This window comes from Megalobrama amblycephala, linkage group LG18 (assembly GCF_018812025.1).
Source record: "Megalobrama amblycephala isolate DHTTF-2021 linkage group LG18, ASM1881202v1, whole genome shotgun sequence".
Lineage (NCBI taxonomy): Eukaryota > Metazoa > Chordata > Actinopteri > Cypriniformes > Xenocyprididae > Megalobrama > Megalobrama amblycephala.
This window is the reverse complement of record NC_063061.1, coordinates 26,512,274-26,539,443: the sequence shown is the minus strand read 5'-3', so window position 1 is coordinate 26,539,443 and position 27,170 is coordinate 26,512,274. Positions and strand designations below refer to the sequence as shown.

General features: G+C 39.9%; 1 protein-coding gene across 5 annotated transcripts in view; it reads left to right on the top strand.

The window, feature by feature from the left end:
* The window catches only part of septin4a (septin 4a), a 67,052-nt gene that overhangs the window by 39,204 nt on the left and 678 nt on the right, over nt 1-27,170 (top strand). For all 5 annotated transcript variants that reach the window (XM_048167166.1, XM_048167165.1, XM_048167167.1 and 2 more), the window contains 7 exons: nt 17,720-17,843; nt 18,028-18,162; nt 20,838-20,955; nt 23,295-23,396; nt 23,718-23,814; nt 26,478-26,640; nt 26,779-26,878. In XM_048167166.1, the coding sequence (XP_048023123.1) occupies nt 17,720-17,843; nt 18,028-18,162; nt 20,838-20,955; nt 23,295-23,396; nt 23,718-23,814; nt 26,478-26,640; nt 26,779-26,878 (839 nt within the window). The remainder of the gene's footprint in view (nt 1-17,719; nt 17,844-18,027; nt 18,163-20,837; nt 20,956-23,294; nt 23,397-23,717; nt 23,815-26,477; nt 26,641-26,778; nt 26,879-27,170) is intronic.

The following is a 27,170-nucleotide window of genomic DNA, read 5'->3' as shown; positions in this document are numbered from 1 at the left end:
AGTGCATAACTTACTTTGCACAAGTTTATTCTCCATCTGTAAATGTTAGAAAGTAATGCAAATATTTCCATTTTGAGGCTAAACTTCACATTGAACGAGCGCTGCTGCGCGCATGCGCGCTAAACAGACGGAATGCAATAGAAGCGCAATAATTCTAAAATATAGGCTACATTTCGCTAAAATATTTGATGTTGGACATTAAATGTGCCTTATGTACACTTTAAAACCTACAAGTAGCCTAAGTGTATTTTTATGATGGTAACTGTAAATGGACTATTGTAATGGGGTAAATCAATATACTTTGGGACAATTACTGAGTTTAGATTCATCTTACCAATTAAAATTTAGTCTGTGCATATTTATTTTAATTTTTAATTTTGTGATTTTAATTTCTGCTCTTCTAATAACCATAAAGAGTACTACTGCCAAACAAAACCAGAGAGAAATGTATTCATATATTTTAAAACAATCTAATTAAATATTGGGCACAAAACATTTAGCCAGTAAGAAAGGAAAACCTATATATATATATATATATATATATATATATATATATATATATATATATATATATATATATATATATAATTCAGGTTGATTAGGACACATTTTCCCAGTCATTTCAATAGCAAAAAGTGTCCTAATCAACCTGAATTCCATATATATATATATATATGAGACCAGAGTATAGATTAAATATGGGCCTTGGAAAAGGCTAGCTGACTTTATTGTGCTTTGACTACAGTGGGTAGTTCCAGTGTGGACAACATCCATGCATGCCACTTCAGCAGGCTGCATCTTACTCTGTCACTCTTTTCATAGCTTTTGCTGGCTCTGAAACACTCACTTGGTATTTCTCCTGCTCTTTCTCTAGCAAAAAATCACTCATCACTTAATGAAAGCTTACAAATGAAGGCCTGATTGTTTCAGGGGCCTTGTCACAGGTTTATTGATTTTGAATTTCTGTGTTACTTTTGCTATATTTTCACACTTAAAACAATGATTTGGTAATCCTCTTGTATTCTTCTGTGCTAAGAAATAAGTCTCCTGACAGTTCTCTCCCAAGTGCTTCCATTGTTGTCAGTATTAAGTCTGAGAATGATTCAGTGGGCTATATAACACTTAATTTTTAAGAAATTACTTCTCTTCAAATGTTTTGTTTCTCATCATGCTTACCTTTAAATAAAAAAAATGTCTTAAACTTACACCAATATATATTTTTATTTAGCACAATTTAGTAAATGTGTGTATTATATATATATGTGTGTGTGTGTTAATAAAGTCAAATAATTGTATGTGAGAGAGTCAGTTGTAATATCATTGCGTTCCTATTGGTCAGTGTTATAGCCTGACAGTTAGCCTGCTCCAGACCAGGGGTGCGTTTCCCAAAGCGAACTATGGTCGTAAGTTCCGTCGTTACCAATAGAGTTCAATGGGACTTACGACCATAGTTCACCAACGATGCTTTCGGGAAACGCACCCCAGGCTAGTTTCCCAGCATAAGTTGCCAGAGTAACTGAGTTTGAACTAATTTAAGTTTGTTTTATGAAACAGAATTCACTGACAACAAGTCTGACTAAGTAAAATAAGCCTGGCTTGTTTTCTAATCTTGTTTTATGAAACAGCCCTCAGTTCTTCTGCGTCTCCTCACAGCATTTCAATAAAACGATATCCAACAACACAAATAGCTCTCTCTGTAGTCACAAGTTCTCTTCATAATGCAAAGCGACTTGCACGCTTAAGTTTCAGAAAACATAGTCATCGAAGTTTATATGTCTATAATTAATGTAATTATATAATTTATATGTAGCCTATTCTTTATATTTGACTTAACTGATTAACAAAGCGAAAGACAAACCTGTGCCCAATAGTAGCCTATACTGCTGAGTTTGATTCATTTTTGTGAGGCGCGGCGCTCCACAAACAAGTTCAAGGAAAGGAAACCGTGTGTCGAAAGACAAAGAACTGATTTGAAACTAGGCTCTGGCTCCGAACCAGCACTCAAACTGCCTTGGTGGAAAAGGGGTACGAGATGGCAAAAAGCGCATCCTGTATTCTTTATTTTGCAAAAGCATGTTCTGTTTTTAGTGTGAGTGTATAAAAGTAAACTTCGCAGTATCGAATAATGTCTTACTCATATCTGTAAATTACGGAGTATTTAAGTTGTTTCTAGGAAACCAGTTGAAGTGATCGCACCGGCGACTCGCGTGCGCACTCAACACATTCATTGCAAACTTGACATCGCAGCCTGTTCATTATCAAAATAAAATACCGTCAGCCAAACATATAAAAAAATTACACTGCTCATACATACTCCGTAGTATCCTATCTGTGCTGTTCAGCGTGACCACCGCTGAAACTGGTCCTGCCAAACACATTTTTGCTCATTTGAAGAGGATGATTTTTTTCGTTGATATTGAAACGGGAGTGAAGTACAAATCCTATTTGACACAATAAATAAAAGTTCAGCATCCAAATACATTGCTAATATGAACGAGAGGCTGCTTGAGAACACCGGTTTTTACTTTCAGTTTCGCTTCAAATTAATTCGTTTGGGCTTGTTTATAGCTACTTACAAGTTTTTATTCTTGTTCTGTATATGTATATTATACATTTTAGTATTCTTATGCTTGACTTGAAAAAAAAAAAAAAAAAAAAGTTCTTTAAAAAAAAGTTTGACAGCCACTGCTTTATATGTTGCTTATGTGTTGGAAAACACAAAACCTGGCATGGACCACTTTTGGTGTTATATGAGAGGGGGATCCCCCAAATGAGGTGCCGGATCAGATTTCGGAGGTTCCGGTTCCAGCTTGTCCCGGATGCCTGCCACTGTTCAGTCAAATCAAATCTGTTATTTGGCTTTCAGTGACATGCTTTTTAATCCAGTCCATAACTTTTGGAGCTCTAGCGGTAAATAATCAAAATTGCAGGCGTCTTGTACTGTACTCTGCAGCGGTGCTGACTCGAACCAGTCTAATAGTCCCAATAAAAATATAAAATATAAACTCTTATTATAGGTGTGTCATAGTGATTCAGGATAAGACAAAAACACGGTTTGGAAAATGGATTCATGATGTAGGCTAATGGTGTTTGGGGGGCGGTAAAGGACCTGGATAATGGACAGGGGGGTGTTGGCCCAAAAAAGGTTGAGAACCACTGATCTAGCGCATGTTTACATAGAAAAACAATGGAAAAGTTGAGCATTGGAATAGAAAAATGCGTTCTGTGTGAACGGTCCCTAAGTATGAGTTTAGCACATCAATTTTGGCTGGGAAATTACTCCCAAAAGATAATTTGCAGTCATTATTGTGTAAAGCATGAAAGAGACGTTACAAAAAGTAGCTTTAGAAAGAAATATTTTATGCGATTCAACATAGAATTTTTTACACATTAACTCGTCCATCGGATTGCCAGACAGAGAAGGATAATTCGTCACGTCATGTTGGAACAGGAAGAGGCCATCCCCAAACTGTTCCCACAAAGTTGGGAGCATGAAATTGTCCAAAATGTTTTGGTATGCTGAAGCATTAAGAGTTCCTTTCACTGGAACTAAGGGGCCAAGCCCATTCCCTAAAAAACAACCCCACACCATAATCCCCCCTCCACCAAACTTTACACTTGGCACAATGCAGTCAGGCAATTACCATTCTCCTGGCAACCGCCAAACCCAGACTCGTCCATTGGATTGCCAGACAGAGAAGGATAATTCGTCACTCCAGAGAACACGTATACCACTGCATCAGACGTTCTGCATTGCACTTGGTGATGTAAGGCTTGGATGCAGCTGCTCGGCCATGGAAACCCATTCCATGAAGCTCTTTATGCACTGTTCTTGAGCTAATCTGAAGGCCACATGAAGTTTGGAGGTCTGTAGCTATTGACTCTTCAGAAAGTTGGCGACTTCTGCACACTGTGCGCCTCAGCATGTGCTGACCCCGCTCTGTGATTTTAAGTGGCCTACCACTTTGTGGCTGAGTTGCTGTTGTTCCCAGTTGCTTCCACTTTGTTGTGATACCACTAACTGTTGACTGTGGAATATTTAGTGATGAGGAAATGTCACAAATGGACTTATTACACAGGTGGCAACCTATCATGATACCTCGCTTGAATTCACTGAGCGACCCATTCTTTCACAAATGTTTGTAGAATCTGTCTGCATGCCTAGGTGCTTGATTTTATACACCTGTGGCCATGGAAGTGATTGGAACACCTAAATTCAATGAATTGGAGGGGTGTCCCAATACTTTTGGCACTATATATATATATATATATATATATATATATATATATATATGCGAACTTCTGCACGTGGCAGGACTCAGAGTTATATTGGAAGTCTGAGGCGTACAGGGTGAAGAGGACCAGAGAGAGCACAGTCCCTTGTGGCGCTCCCGTGCTGCTCACCACCGTGTCAGACCTGCAGTCCCCTAGTCGCACGTACTGACGTCTGTCAGGTAGTCCATAATCCACGCCACCAGATGTGAGCCCACTCCCATCTTTGTCAGTTTGTCTCTGAGGAGCAGCAGTTGGATGGTGTTGAAGGCACTGGAGAAATCCAAGAATGTAATTCTCACAGCCCCGCTGCCCCTGTCCAGATGGGTGAGGGATCGATGTATCATGTTGACAATACCGTCTTCCACTCCCACCTTCTCCTGATATGCAAACTGCAGAGGGTCAAGGGCATGGTGGACCTGTGGCCTCATGTGGTGTAGCAGCACCCGCTCTATGGTCTTCATTACATGTGACTTCGAGCGACTGGCCTGAAGCCATTCAGTCCTCCAGGGTGTGGTTTCTTTAGAAGTGGGATGATACAGGATGTTTTCCATATCTGATACCCCTTTTCCACCAAGGCAGTTTGAGTGCTGGTTCGGAGCCAGAGCCTAGTTTCAAATCAGTTCTTTGTCTTTCGACACACAAAGCACCAGCTCCGAACCAGGAAAAGTGGTTCGTAAGTAGCACCAAAACATTGCTGGGCTAGAAGTAAGAACCGCTTGCATCTGGGGCTAGGGGCGGGGTTACCGTGACCAACAAGAAACTTGTGACCGCCATTTTTGAAACAGCAGCTAATCGAGCTAATAGCAGCTCAATTGTAATATCCGTCTATATACAAATTACGGCGAGCCGTGTTTGGATGCCGATGTAGGTTCGCAAAGCCATGACTATCAACAGTAGTGAAACATACGCGATTGTTGATAGAAGGCTTGTTCGAGATGCTTCGGAGCAGCGCGGACCGATTCGGCGGGTGCCGCGGATCTGCGGGAAGCCGATGTATCTCAAACGACCCTGGTGTATTTGTGTTTGGCGCTGCAGCGCTAGCTTTGCTGTGAAATATGAGCCCGTGGAAAGGCAAACCGGTTCTTAGAAGGCTCATCAGTTTAACCAACTCTGAACTGGCACTAGCACTAGCTCTGAACTAGCACCCGGTTCGTGCTGGTGGAAAGGGGGTATGAGGGACCCTCTCCTATTCCAGGCTCATGTTGAAGATGTGCTGTAGAGGGTTTCCCATCTCTAATGCGCAGGCCTTCAGCATTCTTGGAGATACTCCATCTGGACCCGCTGCTTTGCTGGGACAAAGCCTCCTCAGCTCTCTGCACACCTGGGCTGCTGTGATCATGGGAGGGGGATAATTCTCCTCTGTGCTGAGGTTGGTACCTGGGGGGACAGAAAGAGCAGAAGAAGGGGGGGGGGGGCAGCGTTATGAGATGTGAATGAGTTTGGGTGGTCAAACCTGTTAAAGAAGCTGTTCAGCTGGTTTGCTCTCTCCACATCTCCTTCAATGGTGTTGCACCGCTTTGAGCTGCATCCGATTATTATTTTCATCCTGTCCCACACCTCCTTCATGCTGTTGTTCTGCAATTTCTGCTCCAGATTCCTCTTGTACTGCTCCATTGCTTCCCTGATCTGGACTCTGCTAGTCACTGTCTCTAAAGGCCCTCTTCTTCTGGTTCAGAAGACCCTCAATGTTACTCATAATCCAGGGCTTGTTTTTAGCATAGCAGTGTACAGTTCTAACTGGAACAACAGCATCTATACAGAAGTTGATGTAGTCAGTAGTGCAGTGTAGCGAAAATTAACTCAAAGGGGAAATATTAATAATTATTCATAACTCATTATGATGATTAATTATGATTAATTATGAATATGCAAATCCGTTAATCAGATTAACTGGACGTAGCTACATTAAAATTAACATTACAATCAGTTAACCTGTTCGTCCAGTGAACGCTCAGTGTTGATTGTTTATTAATTCTAAGAAATGTCAATTTCCAAGTTATGGAAAAATAATATTTCTTATTGTACTGTACTACTCACGTAGTCCGGATCTATCACTTAAGAGGCAATTCATTAGCAGACGGAGTCAGAATCAAACGTGTATTGTGCACAATCTTTATTAACTAACTCACAAACACATAACTAAACTAACAAACACATAACATAACATACATAAAGGGTCACACACACACACACACGCAAGTCAGAATGAGTAATGATAGTGTTGAACCGGAAGAGATGCTGTTACTAGAGCTACATGAAATGTCAAAGGCAATCTGGAAAGGACTCATCAGTTTCTTTTAGCAATAGCAAAGGTAAAGTCTTTACAAATCAATACTAAATCGCTGTTTAGCATTAAAATGTACGATACTTGCAAGATGCCTTTAGGCTGAAGAGCGTCGGATCTGCAGGTTGAGGATAACTCTTGAAGTTATCATCTGAAGTTGTTGCCAGTCTGTTGGGTGATGAGCACATGGCTGGGTGTTGTAGGCCAGGGGCCTACCAGCCTTGCGGCCGGGCCTAGAGAGGCCGGCCGCAAGGAGATTTGTTCGGTCCAGAAGCAAGGAAGAAAGAAGAGAGGGAGTGGCACTGTTCGCTGGTTTTTAACCTCTGGTCAAAGTCACACCTCTCAGTTGTTGACCGGACCAATGAAGATGTTGTAATTCTGGGTGGCAACACCCCTCCTGTCAGGGCTTTTACAACCCAGAAAGATTAACAAGCTGAGTTCTTGAATCAGAACTATTAAATATTCTTTTAATACTGATGTGTTGCACAGGTATGGATGTACCGCATACACAAACATTTAAATCTTCCCGCTACGAACGTATAGACACTAAACATGGCATGATTGAAGTTACCGTGCAGGTCATAACATTTAACAATCATCAAACATGTAAATACAATGAGTACAATACAACATCAGTAATAATGGATACCATTTCCTGAGAAGGAATCATTTATAGCACAGTCTGTCTATACATTAATGCCATAGAGTCTGTGTTCTGTGTGGAAAATGCAGGGAAGATGCAGATTTTCTGTGTCTCTACTCTGTTCTCCATGCGGCAACCACATTCCTCAGCGCAATAAACTTGTAACTGAAAACTTCCCGGGGGATGGGGACAGACTCCAGAGTGAGCTTAAAACTATTGGTTAACTAACCAATAATTGTGTCTGATTTGCCTCAGTCATTACATAATTCCCCCCCTTTCGCTCGTTGTTGTCTCTCTTATGGCAACAGTGAGTGACATTGAAGGTGCAGAAAGATCAGACACATCACTGACACACAAGGTTGGAAGGCTGTGATGGGCCCTGGTTGTATGTGTCTCCTGGAGTGGTGGTCGTTGATGCAGACCGTGGGCAAGCTAAGTTCTCTGAGCTGGTGCTGCAGGAATCAACGCATCCAGTGCCTTGACGGTGTGTCACCTGTCACCCTAAAGTCAGTTAGTGTGGGCGAGACGTTTGCTGGTGGCAAGGTTCAGGGCTTTGAGCTTGCTCAGCAGGTGTCGAGGTTGCAGGTGCCATGACAGTGTCACCTGTCATTCGGACACCCATGAAGCAGGTGGTTGCAGGAAGAGTTTATGGGATTTGTAGTGTGAAGAGTGTTTCAGACTGACCTAGGGTTGATGACAGAAGCATTTGTTACCTCTGCTCTCAGTCCAAAGGAGTCTGAAGTTTGCTGTGTCCCTCTGCTCTGGTGGCGGCGCTGACTTGAGCAGGTCTGAGTTGTCTTGTGTGAGTGGTCAGAAGCTTGTGCTTCTGAGTACTTCTCAAGTAAGTACTGTTCATGGGGCTTCTTACTAGCGTTAGAAGCTCCTACAGGTTCGATGCAGGCATGTCCAGTCACCCTTGTGCTACCTGCTGTTGGAGATCATGCGGTGTCTGCAGGAAGAGGATGTTTCCATCCATGGCTTCTCCCTGTGGTAGGTCTGGTGCCTGGGTCTGTCTGAATTAATCCTTCTCCTTCTGTAGCTTTAGAGGATTTCAGGAAATTGGCTGATGAGGTGTCAAGCAGAAGGCTTTGGCTCCCCTCTCTGTACCTCTGTGCTTGGCTGGGGGAGGTTCTTCTGCTGCAGGCAAGAGAGTCTCAGTTCTCTTTGGGCCATGTCAAGTTCATCTTTGGTGTTGTCCAGCTGCTGGGTCAGAGCTTCAGTCCCAGGTCTGGACACATCCAGAGGACGTTCACAGGTCCTGATCCTGTCATCTTTGTCCTAGAGTTCAGAATTTGCTATTTTTAACAGTGACTATTTGTGACAGAGTTCTTTTACCAAATCCTCTCTGGCTGCCTTTTCCAGCTGCTCTCGTTGTCAGAGCCTTTGAGGTTTTGTGGATTTTCTTCTGTGCCTCTATTCTGTCAGGGTCTGTCCTGAGCCTCCATCTCTAGCTGGTCTATGTGGCTTTTAGCATGCATTAGCTCCTTGTGAGTCTCTGTGATCTGGAGTTGGAGGGTGTTCACCTCCTGTTTCAAACCAGTGAGGTTGTGGGCCAGGAAGAAGTTGACTTCAGTCAGATCATCGTGATCATACCCCTGGTTTGAGTCATCTGCCTTTACTTCTCTTCCATCTTTGTCCAGTTGCTTTTGGCTCTGATGCTGTAAGGGATCAGCAGCCCTGGTTAGGAGGGTGTTCCTCACCACACCTAGCCAGTCCTTTCGGTCTGCCATCTGGGCAGTTAGGCTGAGCATCTGCAACATTTAGGCACGCTTGTGGTGAGAGTAAGGGCAAGAGACTACTGCACGATCAAACAGAATTTAGGGCTAAAGGCACAGTGAGCAGCCAGGTGTATAAAGCTAGGTTTAATAAATGACTTAAGATGGTTCTTAATGTCAAATTATTTATCAGAACGTACTGATGGCTCACAACGGGCTCGACCTCTGAACGAATGGAAGAGAGAAAGGGAGAGGAGGAGGAGAGCTTCCCATTGGATTGTGTTCATTAGTGGTGCTCAAAATTATGCCATAGCAATCGTTCAGATTACTTTTGTAACTGGCTCATAAAATTGAAACAACTGTTGTAAATTAACAAAATCAAGAAGGAAAGTATGTCTAGTTGCTTGTGGTTATATTGGGAAATTAAACCACACAAGAAAAAAGGAAGATGTAAGTAAATCACAAAGATGAAAGAAATAATACTGGTAAAAATTAATAGCTGACTGCTATTATAATTAAAATCAATAAAAAGATTTAAAGAAGTGACTAAAACAGCAGAATGGGTTTAGATCAGTTCACACTGCACACACACAAGCTGTAGTTAAAGGCTTCACATAAATGATGCAAACCGCTAACTGTAGAAGCTATTAGTTAGCTTAGCCTGAGCGGAAGGGTTGCTAGGTGGGGTTAGCTTAGCCACCTAGCCTGGTTTGTTTACACCATGGCATCACAAGGTGATGAGTTAGCACTTCCTGTGACAAGTCGTTGTCATGGGAACCAATGCACACCACAGCAATTCAAACAGTTCATGATGACGGTCTGCTCATTTCAAACTAGTTACGTACAGAGTTAAAATGTGACGCTTATACTTTCAGATTTTCAAAAACTTGATATTACATTTAGTAAAATGCAAATATGTTTTGGCATTTGCAAATTTTACTCATGTAAACTCTTCTCTCTACTTTAAACAACGTCTTGTACTTGTTTAAAGGGGAATTACACAGTTTGCTGTAAGTCCAAGCTTGTTTAAGCATATATAGTTAAGTCCGTCTCGTGCAGGTATACTGATATTCCTTTCAGCGAGTGAAACACAGTTTTGGTCAAGAGGTAGCTATGCTTGTAGATGCAGCAAAGTTTAGATGAATGACATCAATCTTAACTATAAAAGGGGAGCATTACCCAAATCTACATTTATATAACGCTGTACTGAGATTCATTCATCAGAAACAGGTTAAGCAATACTGCAATTGGTATTTCTCCAACCAAAGCAGAATAATCAATTCTGGTACAGTTTACATGCCGCTGAGTTGAGATTCCTTCGTCAACACAGGCTTACGCTCTAATACTGAGATTAGGATTTCTTCGCTAAAATCAGATTAACTTTACGCTGATACCATTTGAACATATGCTAAAATGTCTTAAGACTCTTTCTGTTACGGCAGAGGTGTCACTTCAAGCTATAGTTTTATCTGCATCTAACAAGCCAGCACCATCGATCTACATGCGAATCAACGTTGTCAAACGTCATGTCGGAATTATCAATTATTAAACACACTTGGACGATGGTTTAAGCGAGTGGCGTTAGGCCATGCTGGCTTAACCGGCTCAACCTAGTGTCATATTTCAAAATAGCTCGTCGTGGATAGTCATGAGCATTTGAGATTTACACATTCACACAAGGTTTCCTTCCACTCCTACTGCAGACTCCTGCATTTCTGCGAACACACATTTTCATCTACTTTAAAAGCTTTATGCCCTATGCTGCCTAGGAACCTTTGTAGAAGCTATGGGTAAAGCACTGCGTTTGCAGTTCAAAGTCATTGGGGTCTTGAGAACCCCCTGCTGAGGGGCCTTGTGTGTTACAGGCCTTCTTTGTCAGGTCACATGAGTGGCACTGTGTGAGGGCAGGTTGTGCTGTCCAAAGGGGTGACTAGCTGTTGTAGGAGGCAAAGGTCCTGTTGGTGTCCTCCATTCATTCCAGGTTTGTCTGAGTCGGTGGCAGTAACCTTGGGACTTTCAGATCTGCCCTGCTTGGTGTCGGGGGCAGCACTCAATCTGCATTCAGGCTTCTGGGTCTGAGAAATCCTTTATGCAGACTGGCTTCAGCTGCTGATAGTCTAATTGGAGTTTTTCTGGCTGTTAAGTCAAAACTCATAGTGAATCTGGTGGGGTGTGATCCAGAACAGAGAGCCTGTCTTGGTGGATCACACCAGTCAGGGACTTTGGAACGAAAGAGAATGTCTATTATGTTGGCATTGGTGCTGTGGTCTCCTAAGCTGCAGGCTCTGGCCCCTCCCCCCTTTGTGAAGGGTTGGGGGAGCTCTCGCTGCTGCTGCTGCAAAGTCCATCAGGTTGCAAGTTCCTTGTGTGGTCCATTCTTAGTTGTTCGGGCTGTTTCAGTTCTTTTCGGACCACAATGTGTTTGTTTCTCACGCTGCTGAATTGTGGAGTCAGTGTTTGACTTTCAGTTCTGCATGCGGGTGGCCTTCAAGGGCCTTAGCTTTAGTGTCTCTTTAAATTCAAACCTTACGTTCCTTACGTTCTTTAACTGGCAAAGTTCAACAGCTGTCAGAGCCTCCTGAGGACTGGTGACCTCCCTCAATTGCTCTGCTCTGTCATGGTTCTTGCATCTGTCCTGTGTCTTCTCATGCTGAGTGGGTTGGTTCTCTGTGGAACTCAGTGACTTGCAGCGTTCGTTCAATTACCTCCTGTTGGAAGCCCGTATGAGCATGGGCTAAGGAGAGGATGAAGCTCTTATTGGCTCAGGTCAGGTGTCACGTGTGTGCTGGTGCTGCCGATCTCGCTGTCCCTTGCTCTGCGGTTGCAGGTTGTTGACTGCTTTAGCTGAAGGGCAACCATCACATTGTTCCGCTGGGTCTCCAGGGGTTCCTGGATGGCAGGGCTGGATGTACTGGGCAGACAGGCACACTTATGGGGACAGGAGAGAAAGAGATAGCACAGGCAAATGCAAGTTCGTACAGCTATGTGGGCCGTATAGGGAGTGACTAGCTGAAGTGGGGGAAGCCAACATGAGACTAAGGTGTTTAACTATCTTGGATGACAGCTGTAAGCTGTGTTGACTGATGACGGGGCTGGTACACGTCATTAAACTATTACTCAGAGTACAGATGATTCCTTTCCAGAAATTATCACCATAAGGTAAAAGAATAGAACAAACTGGTAGAGGGAGAGAGAGAAAAAAAATGAAATAAGAAAAGGGAAAGGAAGGAAAGAGGTTTTTTTACCCATTTAGTCTTGCTAGGAGATATGGTTAAGCAGGTGTCACTGGTTCAAGTGATGACCTAATCTCTAGACTAACAGAGAAAGACCAGATGCCTTGAGGTCGAAAGGAGAAGAAACAACTGGAAGAGTTTCTAGTCCTTTCCGGAGCCCCAAGTGCACTGGACGGTGGCCGTACTTCATGTACTCAGCACTAAGGAGTGAGGAGGGGGAGCTGAGAGATAGGTGTTAGCGTAGTAATAACCTATAACTCATTATGCCTCATTAAGGAAACAACAGTTTCTAGAACTACTGTAATCCTATAGAAAAAGGGAAGAGGGTGATAGTAGAATAACACAAAAAAAAAAAAATTAAAAATAAAAACAGAAGGTCCCTTTAGACCTAGGGAATGTGAATACCCAGGTTGATTTAATTAAATGCTAAGTTTAATTAAATCCAACTTGGCCAAACAGAGATATAGAAAGAAAGTGAAGGAAATAAAATGACACGTAGAGGAGGAATGAAGTTGAACAAAATAAAATTAGAATTTCCTAGTAGATTTAGAAATCTAAAAGGAAAGTTAAACAGACAAAATTGATTTAATTAAATTTTCAAATTTTAACCAAATTCAACTTGGCTGCATAGGGATAGTCAGGTGAACAAAGTATTAGCATGAAGTAGAGATAGGCAACTAAACAAATTGATTTAATTAAATTTTAAATTTAATTTAAATTCAACTTGACTGAATAGAGGTACTCAGACTTGACAACGTGAGTGACGCCACATACGCACACACACGCGCACACATACAAACGGTTTAAACCAGAGATGGGTGCCTTTTGAGGCGTGCCTTGTGAAGCTTTGGAACTCAAATGAATCGTTTGTGTTGCATCAGTGATTCGGAGCGTGTGTCAAACTGCCACAGTCACGTGATTTCAGTAAACAAGGCTTTGTGATGCGTCCTAGCAGTTTCAAAGTGTTTCAATAAGCGCTACAGTTTACTGAAATATCATGTCTTGACAGAAACCTCAGGTTTAAGGATATTAGATGATTCATTGATCACATTTAATTGATAACATTTGTGAATGGTTTATTAAAGATGTCTCATATTCGCTATTCGTATTCATGTGTCTCTAGTATTCACTACGCTTACTGTTCTGACTCGCAAAGGGGCGCTTTGAGCGGTTCGAACAGTGAATCGCTTGTGACGCAATTGATTCATTTGATTCGGAGCTTCACAACGCATTGTGTTCCCATCAGCGGTTCAAATCAAAATCCCTCCTAAAGGGAATCCCAAAGTCTATAAAGTCTTTGGCTTAAATGCTTCATGCTTGCACATGTCTAGGTGCTAGCAGGGTGCTAGCAGCCTTTAGTCGAGGTAAAGGGTTTTAACTCGTAGGGTATACGCGTAGGGTTTCTATAGAGCTAGATTCGGCTACGCGTGATTCGTTGTTTGCACAACAGTCTGTGATGTGGGTGTGCTTCTATCAGACTTTCAGAGGTGTCTGCTCTACACGCTCTGTTGTCATGCGTTGCCAGGAGACCAATGCCAGCCCGCAACACGATCAGAATGGAGCAGAATTCTAACCGCGTTGCAAGCCCGCATTAAGAACTCCAGTGTGGTCACGCATAACTCACAAATCACAACAGCACATCACTTCACAGACAGTGGTGATTGCTAGTTAGCTACGCTAGAATTTACACCACAGGTTCGTTGCGTGTGTTTCATATGTGCGGTCCCGCGCATGAATATGAATACAGTGACGGAGCGAATAGTAAAAAGGCCTTTAATCGGTGACTGGGAAGTCTCGCCCAGAACACCATTACAAACGCTGTAGTGAGATTTCTTCGTCACACAGGTAAATTTATGCTGCTTAATCTGGAATTCCGTCATCAGAAAAAGGCTTATGCATTTACAGCTGAAAGTGGGGATTTCTTCGCCCAGATTCAGGTTAGTTTATTTGTTCGTGCTGCTAATCTGAGATTCCATCGTCAGAAAGACTTATGCATTTAAAGCTGAAAGTGGGGGTTTCTACGCCCAAATTCAGGTTAATTACTTTCGATACCCTTTTGTACGTGCTACTAATCTGCGATTCCGTCGTCAGAAAAGTTTTACGCTCATTTAGCAACTGAAATTATGATTTCTTCGATAATTTCAGGTTAGCTTCTTCATACAATTTAAACATGCCTTATAGCATCGAGGAACGTTCTGCCGTTCAAGAGAATGTGCATTGAAGCCCCCAGTTTGTGCATGTATAAGATGTTAACAAAAATTATGCCAAAACACATGATTGATTACTGGTCCATCTGCAAACAATTGCTTAAAATGATGCCTTTCATTCTCCACCAAATATCCTCTGAATCCAACTGGTTCTCTTTCATCAAGACAATATCAGCAAAGATTCAACGGAAACCTCCACAAATTGCATCAGGACAGTTTTAATTCAACTTGGAGAGACATGCAAGTATCAAACTTAGTCTCATTATCGGATACATTGAGTATCCTTACCCCTTTTAAAGATGGGCCTGTTAAAACTACACTGATGGTTTGCTCAAGGCTGTTGATCTGCTGAAATGTCCAACAATGCTGTAACCTCTTGCTTCCTGTACTCTGCTTTAGCTCTCTCTCTCTCTCTCTCTCTCTCGGTAAACTGTATGCATGTATGTGTGTGAATGTTAGAGTAGTTTAAGTGTTTAGTCTAGTTAATAAAGTCTTGTTCATGTCAAGGCTTTTAGAAGAATAAGATTGTTATTTCCCATAACCTGGAAATGAACATTTCTTAGAATTAATAAACAATTAACACTGTGTGTTCATTGAACAACAGGTTAATTGATTGTAATATTAATTTTATTACATTAAGTTAATTTTATTAACTGATTAAAATATTAATAATTAATTATAACTAGTTATGATTAATTATTCATATTTATTTTGAGCTAATTTGCTGCAGCAGTCAACAACCTACTCGATGTCCCCACTGTGCGACCCCTGCAGTACATCCCAGTCTGTAGTTTCGAAGCAGTCTCTCAGAGCTTGCTCAGCCTCTGGAGACCACTTCCTGAATGAGCGTGTAGTTGTGGGTAGCCTCCTCACTCTTGGTTTGTAGTGAGGCTGAAGCAGAATAAGGTTGTGGTCTGCTTTCCCCAGTGCAGGCAGTGGGGTGGCACTGTATGTATCCTTTATGTTTGCATACAGAAGGTCAATAATCCTATTTTCCCTGGTGTTACAGTCCACACACTGTGTGAAAGCAGGCACCATCATGTTGTCAAACAGCTGTATGTAATGTCAGATGAACTACATAGGTCTGGGACGAGGCAAGTACGTTAAATGTGTTAAAAATTTTAATGCTTTATGTTTTACCGCAAATAATTCATCTAATTATTGCATTAAATCAACAGCCTCATATATACATATACACTGATCAGTCAAAACATTATGACCACTGACAGGTGAAGTGAATAACACTGATTATCTCTTCATCACGGCACCTGTTAGTGGGTGGGATATATTAGGCACCAAGTGAACATTTTGTCCTCAAAGTTGATGTGTTAGAAGCAGGAAAGATGGGAAAGTGTAAGGATTTGAGCGAGTTTGACAAGGGCCAAATTGTGATGGCTAGACGACTGAGTCAGAGCATCTCCTAAACTGCAGCTCTTATGGGGTAGTCCGGTCTGCAGTGGTCAGTATCTATCAAAAGTGGTCGAAGGAAGAAACAGTGGTGAACCGGTGACTGGGTCATGGGCAGCAGCCAAGGCTCACTGACGCACGTGGGGAGCGAAGGCTGGCCCCTGTGGTCCGATCCAACAAACGAGCTACTGTAGCTCAAATTGCTGGTTCTGATAGAAAGGTGTCAGAAAACACAGTGCATCGCAGTTCGTTGCGTGTGGTGCTGCATAGCCGCAGACCAGTCAAGGTACCCATGCTGACCCATGTCCACTGCCAAAAGCGCCAACAGTGGGCAAGTGAGCATCAGAACTGGACCACGGAGAAATGGAAGAAGGTGGCCTGTCTGATGAATCATGTTTTCTTTTACATCACGTGGATGGCCGGGTGCATGTGTGTCGCTTACCTGGGGACTCCCTGAAACTTTCTAACTCTTCCATCCAGATAGTGGTATTCTCTGTTTTTACTGTTATTTTTATTTCTTATGCATTCCATTTTTATTCTTATGTATTTAGTTCTTATTTATGTAAAGCACTTTGAATTACCATTGTGTGTGAAATGTGCTATACAAATAAAATTGCCTTGCCTTGCCTTTCCTATAAATATATATAAATATATAGCTTCTTCCCTGGTTGGTGACATCATAAACCCTTGCTATTAACATAAACACGCCCCCGGGAACACGCAACAAAGTGGGCGAGGCCATGTGGCGCAGCAAAATGGAAGTGAAAGAGTTGTGTACACCGGACGCGAGCGGCGCGACAAAAGATAATAGAACCCATTATAATCTGTGATATTTTCTACACTGGATGCGGCGCTGAAGACAGCTTCCAGAATCTACACGAGTTCAATGCTGGATTTGCACAAAAGCTATTACTGAAAGATGAAGCAGTTCCCACTTTAAAAACAGAAGCTGCTGTTTATTGGCTTCAAACTGTAAGTATGTTTTATTGTTTGTACATGTCTTTTAAACGCAATGTTATAGTTCTGTTGCTATTTTTAATGCATCAAGGACATATACAAAGAGCAACTCGTTTTTGCTAGCCAGTTAGCTAAGTTCAACTTTACAAAAATGCGACTACTCAGTCATGTATTCGGCTACAGTAAAGCTTTAATCAGGATAAAACTGTATATTGAAAGCTAACAAACAGCAGTGACAGCATCTAAACACTTTGACACAAATACTAAATGAAATACCATTCATAAACGTCCTTTAAAAGCCGCGATTGCAGAGGTTCTGCTTTACCCTCTTCATCTGGGTCTGATTCGGTTCAATTTGATACAGCAATACAGACGCCGTTATTTACATTTCCAACTTAGCGCGTAACTACGAATGGTAAGGGGCGTGGCATTTTCGGACGCTTCAGCGAATCATGATACACTGGGCCAGCTACCAACCTGCCAACCAATCTGATTTCGGAGGGAGTGGCTTAATAGAAGCAGGAAGTCAAATGAGCCGTTCATATGAGAGTGGAAACAGAGGTGTAGAATAAACGTAAAATATATGAAAAATACAGCGTTTTCAAAAAAACTAAGCATTAAGCTATGTTAAACTGTGCCCCCAAAACACAATCAAGCCTAGAAAAAAAACACTGAACCACCCCTTTAAAATATCAGATAACTAGACTATAGCCCCTTTCACTCAGCTATCCTGGTAAATTAAATATTACTAGAACGACTACCAAAATTACCGTAAAATTACCAGAACAACTTTTCCTGTAAATACACAAATATGCTGTTCACACAAGCAAAACATTTTGAAGATGTGTACACAAATGGAAAATATGTTGTGACATTTTTAAAGTTGATTTCTTTTCTTGAAAACGGTATAAAAATTTTCAAAACCATATGAAACTAATATGAATACAACTACATTTTTCCTTCTTTTTTAAAAAAAATTGTCATTGACCCATTTGTAGAGCGGATCTCGCAGACAGTAGAGATCACAAAGCACACTGTGGCTATAGAAGAGAAAGGAGTCAAGCTGAGACTCACCATCGTGGATACGCCAGGCTTCAGTGATGCTGTCAACAACACAGAGTGGTGGGACTGCATTATTAGTTAATGACACAGGAGTCATTTCTCTCAGAATAAATGTTTACTGTGTCATACTGTCTTATAGTTACACATTATAAGATTTGTTTTTCTGACTTTGTTGATACGAAACATATCAAATACATTTGCTCATTTTAATTTTTTAATCTCCATTTAATGTTCATTGTAATAGCTGGAGGGCAGTTGTGGACTACATTGACCAGCAGTTTGAGCAATACTTTCGTGACGAAAGCGGCCTCAACCGTAAGAACATTCAGGACAACCGTGTGCACTGCTGCCTCTACTTCATCTCTCCTTTTGGCCACGGGTAACACTCCCTGACAAAACAAGTGCTTGTTATTCACAAGTAGTGATCGATAGTTTGACCACGAGTGTGAAAGACTTGTTGGCCAAGAGATTGAAAGTACTGTTTTTAAAGAGTGCTCATGTGCAAATGTGTTTCACACTAGTATAGTATATATTTCTTAGGGGCCGTTTACACGACACTGTTTTCAGCTAAAAACTGAAAACTCTTTATGTGTTTTGGGTATTCAAAACCCATAAAACGCTTTTAATGTGTTTTTTGAAAATGATAACATCATCTGTGTGTAAACTACAAAAGGCGAATTTGTGAAAACGGTGAAATCATGCGCATGCAAATTAAGTGTTCAGTCTAGGCACGTAGTGTTTCTTTACAAAGTGACATCGCCAACTACTGACCTGGCATTAATAATACAGCATTTTTAATGTTGAGATCATTTTGACAGAGGTGTCGTCTGTATCCAAAAAAACAAAGGAACAACTTTTACTTTAGTACATCACTGTCGTGTAAACGTACTCTTATATCCTTCCTTGTTCTAGCTTGTACTATTGTGGACAATGTTTGAAACCTTGTATTGCTAGCACTTTATGTTATTGTATGCAAGCTTGTTTCTGCCACGGAATAAAAATGGGAAAATGTAATTGTAATCTCACAATTTGAACTTTTTTCTTGCCCTTTCTAGTTTATATCTCATATATCTCTTATATCTCAGTCTTATATCTTAATTCTGATAAAAAGTCGCAGTTAACTTTTTAATTTTTTTATTCCGTGCCGAATCCGATGTTGTGCCAAATTTGGACTCCCTGCCAAATTGTTACCCCCCCCCTTGTTGAAACAGCTACTCGATTGCCTAATCTTAACCCCACCCCCTAATCCTAACTCCAAGCCACGCCCGAAAACCGCCACAGGCCAATCGTGGTTTAGCAACCGTTACTAGGCGCGGGAGGTCTGTCAAGCTTTCGAGCGAGGGAACATGCCGAAGCGTTGTGCTTATGCATTGTGTTAATCTGATACCCCGTATCCTAACAGTTTAAACGGGGTGGTGGAATTTTTTTCCCTTCTCAAAACCTAAAACCCAAGGGGAGAAGTGCCGGTGTTCTGACAATTTGTGCTACCCTGCCAGATTTTACTAACGTTACCTCCCATTGAAACAAAATCTGAAAAATGCTAACGTTACCTATCAGATTGTGCTTCCAGCGTGATTATTAACGTTGTTTATAGTTTTTTTAACATCTACACCTACCCCAACCCTAAACCTACCCTTAACAATAATGCAAGTACAGTAATTGTGTGTTATTTATCATGATGACAATGATGTAATATTGATGTATGCATACGCAGTAAGCCCGGGTAACTAGCTAGCTAACTCAGCACATCATTGCTTGGAAATAATGACGGTTCTTTGTTCACAATGCATATATTTGAACGTGAAATAATATGATTAAAGGCAAGACGGAGTAACGTTAGCCTGGCGTGCTAAAATTATGCGGGAGAATGTTATCATTGCAAAGTCGTCAGGCTAACGTCATGTGTTTATTCCACAAGACTTATGGATAAGCTGTTTGATTTATAATTATTAGGTTATTTTCACAAATTTCACTTAACCTGCTGTGGATGAACAAAGCTTTTCCTCAATAAATTGTGTGTTTCTCATTTGGATGGACAGCGTATGAGGCGGCTGCTGCTCGCGCTGGGAGCTTTAGCTTAAATTTTGATCAAATTATTTTTTAATCGGTTGCATATTATGTCGTGGATATATCCCTCGAATGCATACTGCAGTCCCTTTTGTCTTGCTCTCTCAGATATTTCACCTGTTCGACAAAAATGACTTATTATCTCCTTGAAAATGTCTGACACCGGTGCATACGCACTGTAAATGACTTGCCAGGCTCGAAAGCTTGACAGGCGTAGCAACAGTAACTAAGGAGGGCGGGGCTTAGCGAAGGGTCCATTCAGCACAACACCTATAGAAACAAGGTTCTATATTATTGCATCACTAAGACGTATCGCTTGTTGTATTACTCATTTGTACGTCACTTTGGATTAAAGCATTTGCTAAATAAATAAATGTAAATGTAAAATGTAGAACCCCATGTGACGTAAGAAGGAACCCGCAATCATCTGTAAATAGGGCAAAATGTAGAAAAAATAGCAAAGTAGCCTTTAGATGCTGTGTTTGTTATTTACAGCAATAATCTGTCATTAATTTAATCTCGAACTGATTAATCAGCAGAAGTTATAACTCCACCACCTGTGTGACACTTCTATACTGTTGAACCAACGTGGTTCAAACGATTGATGTGCGAAAAAGTTACTGTGCTGTCAGGAAACAGTTGTGACTAGCTAGTTAATTTCTCCAATGATGCATCGTTCTTTGGTAACTAAGTAGCGAGTTACATGATTAAATGGTCAGCATTTAGTATTTTGAGGTTATCTGAGAAATGTTTACTACTGTCATTTTGTATTTTTAAAGTGAATTTTCATTGCTGTTTTCCAGATAATTGCATCAGCATCACATGTTGTAGAACCTTTATCAATCAACCACTATTCACAATAATAATTTGGTTTAATAATAATATCAATCTGGAGTTTTTACTCAAAAACTTAATGACAGTGGCATTTTGTCCTAGAAATGTACCTCAGGAATCATGGGAGTGACTGTTTTTTCCCTCTTGTCACAGTCTCAGACCGATGGATGTGGAGTTTTTGAAGACGCTACATGAGAAGGTCAACATAGTTCCTGTACTTGCCAAAGCAGACAGTCTCACTCCAGTGGAAGTCAGAAAAATGAAAATGAAGGTGTGTATGTGCAGTGTATAAAAATACTGGCAAATGTGTATTGTTATAACCCTGTCTAGGGTGAGGCCACAACATTAACTCGAAAAGACATCCAAAGATTTTTTTACACTATATTTATAGGACCACAGGTGAAAGCACAACTTTAAGAGTGAGCAAAGGCAAAAAAAAAAAAATAAATAAATAAAGGAAAAAATACATAGAACCCTACCAAAGAAATAAAAAAACAATATAGTACCCTACCTCCTTAACGAAAAACAAGAATAAACAGTATTTACAAAAGAAATGGCACCCACCCCCGACAGCTTTCAAGTGTGGAAAAGATATTTACTGTAGTATACAAAAAGCAAAGAGATGCAATTAAATATTAGCAATTGACCAACAGCAAGTCACAGTTTGAGCTCCCTCTTCAGGCACTGCAGATCCTTTTATTGCCCCTTGGTCCTTTTAACACCAATAACACCTGGAGATCACTTTGGTTTGATCTATTCCTATGAAAGAAAGTGAGGGACAAGAGAGAAAGAGAGAGAGGACCAGAAAAGCAACATACACACACACACACACACGCACACGCACACACACACACACACACAAAACGTCTCAGGACATAATAGATATATAAACAGACAGTGATTATATATACAGTGCCTTTCGTAAGTATTGGGACAGTAAAGACAAAATTTATCTGTTAGCTGTGGTGTCAAAACATCTATAAATATGATTAAAAGATTAATGTGAAGCAGAAGTACAGAATGTAACATTTTATTGTTGGCTGTTTCAACACAAAATGTTTTACCAACAGCACAGGACAGCACTTTTAGAGTTTCATCCCTCTGCCTAATGTGAGCATAAGTATTGGGATGGTTTAACTTAAAGCAAATGTAAAAGTGTAAAAGCTAATATTTAGTTGTACATTCCTTGCAAACAATCACAGGAGTGAGACTCTTGGTTTCACGCTTTGAAATGCTTTTCCATGCCCTTAATACATTTTCAACAGTTGCTTGTTTTGGGGAGTTTCTGCCTTTAGTCTGCTCTTCCTTGGTGAAATGCTTGTTCAATAGGATTTAAATCTGGAGACTGACTCTGAATCAAAGACCCAAAATTTCTTTATGATAATCTTGATTGAGTTGGCAGTACTGGTGTTTTGGGTCATTGTCCTGTTGCCATACGAAGCACTTCCCAGTGAGTGGCATTTTCTTGAACACTGGTAGGCAAGATTTGAATTCATTCTTCTGCTGCCATCATTGAATAAGTCATCAAAAAAGATGAGTGAGTCTGTTCCAGAGGCAGACATGCATGCCCATGACATGACTACCTCCACCATGCTTTTCAGATGAATGATGGGGATGCCTGGTTGTATGCCTTGGATCATTTGCAGTTTCTTTTTTTCTCCACACTTTTGCTTTCCCACTTTGATAAAGATTAATCTTTGTCTCATCTGTCCATAAAACTCTGTAAAAAAAAAAAAAAAAAAAAAAAAACTCTATAAAACTCTAAAACTCTTCTGGCTCATTTTCATGTTTTTGCTAATTCAAATTGGTTTTCCTATTTTTGGTACTGATCAGATGTTTGATTTTGCTGTGTAGCCTGTGTAATTCTGTTGGTCAAGTCTCCTGCGAACAGCAGATTGTGAGACCATCTCCCCAGCTTTTTGGAGGTTGCTGGTGATTTTACTGAGTTATTTTAGAGTTTTTTCATAGCCCTTGTCATTTGTCTATTAACTGCTGTTGATTTTCTCAGCTGACCTGGTTGTTGTGGGTTGCTGAAGCTTGCCAGTGGTATCTCTTTTTCAGGACATTTCAAACTGGATATTCCAAGTCAATCTCCAGATTTAAATCCTATTTAATGTGCATTTCACCAGCTGAAGAGGAGACTAAAGTCAGAAACTCCCCAAAACAAGCAACCGTTGAAAATGGCTGTATTAAAGGTCAGTAAAAGCATTTCAAAGTGTGAAACCAAGAGTCTGGTGATGTCTGTGAGTCACAGACTCGCTCCTGTGATTGCTTTCAAGGTATTTACAATTAAAAATTAAATTTTACACTTTTACATTTACTTTAAGTTAAACCATCCCAATACTTATGCTCACATTAGGCAAAGGGATGAAACTCTAAAAGTGCTGTACTCCTTACTTGGTAAAACATTTTGTATTGAAACAGCCAATAATAAAATGTGACATTCTGTACTTCTGCCTCATATTAATCTTTTAATCATGTTTATAGATGTCTTGACACTACAACTATTAGCAACAATTTACAACTAGAGCAATTTTGTCTTTACTGTCCCAATACTTATAGAGGGTACTGTATATAATCACAGTCAACGTGCATTTGTTTTCTCTCTAGATTCGTGAGGAGATAGAGAGATTCGACATCAACATCTACCAGTTTCCTGAGTGTGATTCAGATGAGGATGAGGAGTTCAAACTTCAGCACCAGGAACTGAAGGTGACCGACTCAGCTCCATATGCACTTCAAATGCAAAAACCTTAAGTCCATCTGACATTTTTCTTTTAAATGAGCATTTTTAAGTTTTTAATTTTACTCTCTATCAGTGACATTTTTTAAAATAAGGCATTTCGATAATTGACTAATAAACTTTTCATTGCCATTAAACTGAACCTAAACAGAAGAGCCTGATAAAAATGCTAATTTAAAGGAAAAATGTCAGACGGGCTTAGAGGTTTTTGCATCTGAAGTCTTCATACATCAAATTTAACATAACACTGACTAATTTACCATAACACTGGATTTCCTTTTTTGTTACAGAACAGCATTCCTTTTGCTGTAATTGGCAGTAACGTCCAAGTTGAAAGCCAAGGCAGGCGCTTCAGAGGCCGTCAGTACCCCTGGGGTGTCGTGGAAGGTACTTGGACTCTAGCATATAATATTTTATTCATGTACGTTCAAACAATTATTTAAGTGTCCCTGCGAATAATTTACACAGTGGTAATATTTACTAAATGCTCTTACCTGGAGACATACAGTACACTCATGTTAAGCAGTATGTACTATATAGCAAATTTCAAGTGCTTGATTGTTATATTGTTGAAAAATGTAAATGACATTATCGCCCAGCGATATATTAAAAGTTGAATATATAGTATGTCCTACTTTACCTGCATACATACAGTATACTCATGTAAAGCTATATATATATATATATATATATATATATATATATATAATATATATATATATAGCAAATCTCTGCTGTGCAATTGTTACGATATCGTCTTAAAATGTAAACTCTTATTGCACAGCTCTAAATATAAACTTGGTTATATATTATATCCATACATACAGTACAGTACACTCACATAAAGTGATATATACTATATAGCAAATCTCAACTGTTTAATTTTTTTTATTTTCTTGCAAAATATAAACTATATCTCCCTGCTCTTCATATAAAATTAATATGATATATTTAAGTCCAACTTTATCCACATACTATAAACTCACGTAAAACAATATATACTATATAGCAAATCTCGGCTGCATGATGGTTTGTATCATTGCAAAATGTAAACTGCATTATTGCAAGTTTATTATATTTATTATATCAAACTATATCAACATACATACAGGATTGGCTCAAAGCCGCAGATTCAACAACGCTTTGTGTTGCAGTTCTGCTGTGGCTTTCGTTGGCTTTCTATTATTTCATTGCAAAATAGAGTAAACAATATGTGAACGTACTGTTTAAAATGTACGTCTTTTAATATTACTTTTTTGTTTGTTGAACTTTTGTATAAAATCAATGTCACATTTGCAGTCTTGTGGATATTCAGGAAAAAATGTGTTCTTGCTCTTAAAATATATTATCAAAATTAAAAACAAGAACTCCCACTCTATGTCTGTATTTGTTCTTCATGCTATTAAGTGCTAAATCCTCACTTTTACAGAGGTACATTGTCGAGAACGCCTGTAATGTAGCGCAATTTGCCAAGGCAGCATACTCTACAGGCATCCTTTTACAGCACTACTATTTTCCTGTTTTTACTCTAGAGGTGGCATTTTGCCTGTTAGAAATACATGCTCGGGTTTAATGTTATTATAAGGTGGGGTAGAATTATCTGAATGGCAAAACTCAGCATTTTGTTCACGTGCCACCTCTGTCACCTCACGTACCCATACCCCAGTTTGGGAACCACTGCTATAAGGCACAAAGATATTAACCCTCTACCGCATAGTGTTGCCATATGGCAACATACACTTTGTGTTCATTTCCTTGCCACCGTCTCTTTAAGAGAACATTCTCGTTTTTTTTGTTGGTAAGAGAAGACCTTAGTTTAGCCAATGATGTGCTTTGGTTAAGTCACATGACATGCAATTTTTTTCTGTGGCGCGATTTTCTGACAGACTGCTGTCTCTTGTATGTAGTTGCTGAAAGCAAATTAAAACGTCAGTAACAAACAAGGACTCGCCCATGTCACATTCACAAAAAAATTGTTAACATCATCTCAGGTGAGGTATGATGACATATTCACCACTCAAAAAAAAAAAAATTATGAAATTAGTTTTTGGTAAATTGATAAAATGTCTGTGTTGCCATATGGCAACACTGTGCAATAATGGAATGGCATTATTATAATAGGTTAGCTAGCTAGCAAAAGTTAGCTGCAGTCTGTTAAGCTGTAACAATAACAACATTAGTCGTGATTAGTCGTATGTTAAGGACTGCCGTGACATTTATATTATGGATTAAATCAACATCAGAGACTTTCCATCACAGCCAGTATACTGGACCAGTCCAACCACTGGCCTACCATTGTGTCTCAAAAAGGCAGGTGCAAGTGGCTGTAAGTGTATTGTTAGGGTGAAGTGCACCAAATGTGATGTGTACATGTGCCTCACCTCTGAAAAAAAAAAAATGCTTTTTGAAGTTTCGTACAGAAAAAAGGTGAAGTTTCAAGGATTATGTGGGGGTTCATGTTCATAACCTTCCTCTCATAAGATTGCGTAATGTTGAATTTTTGGTTTTATGTAAATGTTTTATGATATATGATGAACAGTATTAGATTTGTTTCTAACTGTCTACATTTGCAATTTAAATAATATTCACGAAAAACGTAATGAAATTCAAAGAATATAAAGCATTATTCAGCAAAATAATAGATGTTGGAAAATAAGTATAAGGTGTTGTTTATATTTACTGCTAAAGCTTATAATAGCACCAATTTTTTTCAATACAAACAATATTTCTGAGGAAAAATATTAACTATATACACTTACACTTATTTTAAGTTATTTCCACTATTGCGCGTCGTTGCCATATGGCAACATATCATAAAGTACCTTAAAATAATATTTTTTTCCAATTTTTTTTTTTACAGCACTTCAAGTTAAGCCATTCTAAGAAAAGAAAAAGAGTAAAATATTTTTTTTTAATAAATTTATCATAATGTGTGCGGTAGAGGGTTAAGATATTATAACCATTAACATCATGATTTTCTGTAAAGCAGCTTTGAAACAACATGTTTGTGAAAGGTGCTATACAAATAGGATTTGACTTGACTCTTGCAGTGGAAAACCCAGCACACTCTGACTTCCTGAAGCTGAGGAACATGTTGGTGCGCACACATATGCAAGACCTGAAGGACATGACGCGGGAAACACATTACGAGAATTACCGCGCTCAGTGTATCCAGAATATGACCCGCATGGTGGTCAGGGAGAGAAAACGCAGGTCAGAGGATAAACCGACATCATCAGATGATCATTGTACTTTGCAGTCCAAATGAATGTTGTGCTTGATCATAATATGTCATCACTGAGTACTTTCTGTGTGGTTTATCTTACTGTTTCATTGGTTGTGTTCATCCAGTCTGTGTAACCGGCTGAGAGACAGCACCTCAGACCTTCCTGTGCCTTTGGTACCTGTGGACAGAGACACTGAGCGCCTTATTTGGGAAAAAGATGAGGAGGTAATACTGTTTTCTTTGTTTTTTAATTAGACCATGCAGTGTCCTCATTCTCTTAAGAATGGAATCACTAGATCTACTTTTTTTTTTAAATAGTAAGTTAAAGAATAGGTATTATGCATTGATACTCAGTCTCAGAGGTTTTATTCAGTCCCTCGGTTTAATTAAATCGTGGCCACACTGTACTAATTCATTCTCTTGTTTTAATTAAATCATGGCCATTACTAATTCGTAGCCACAGTTTAACTAAAATGAGGTAAACAATTTGTACAATGTGGCCTAGATTTACTTAAAG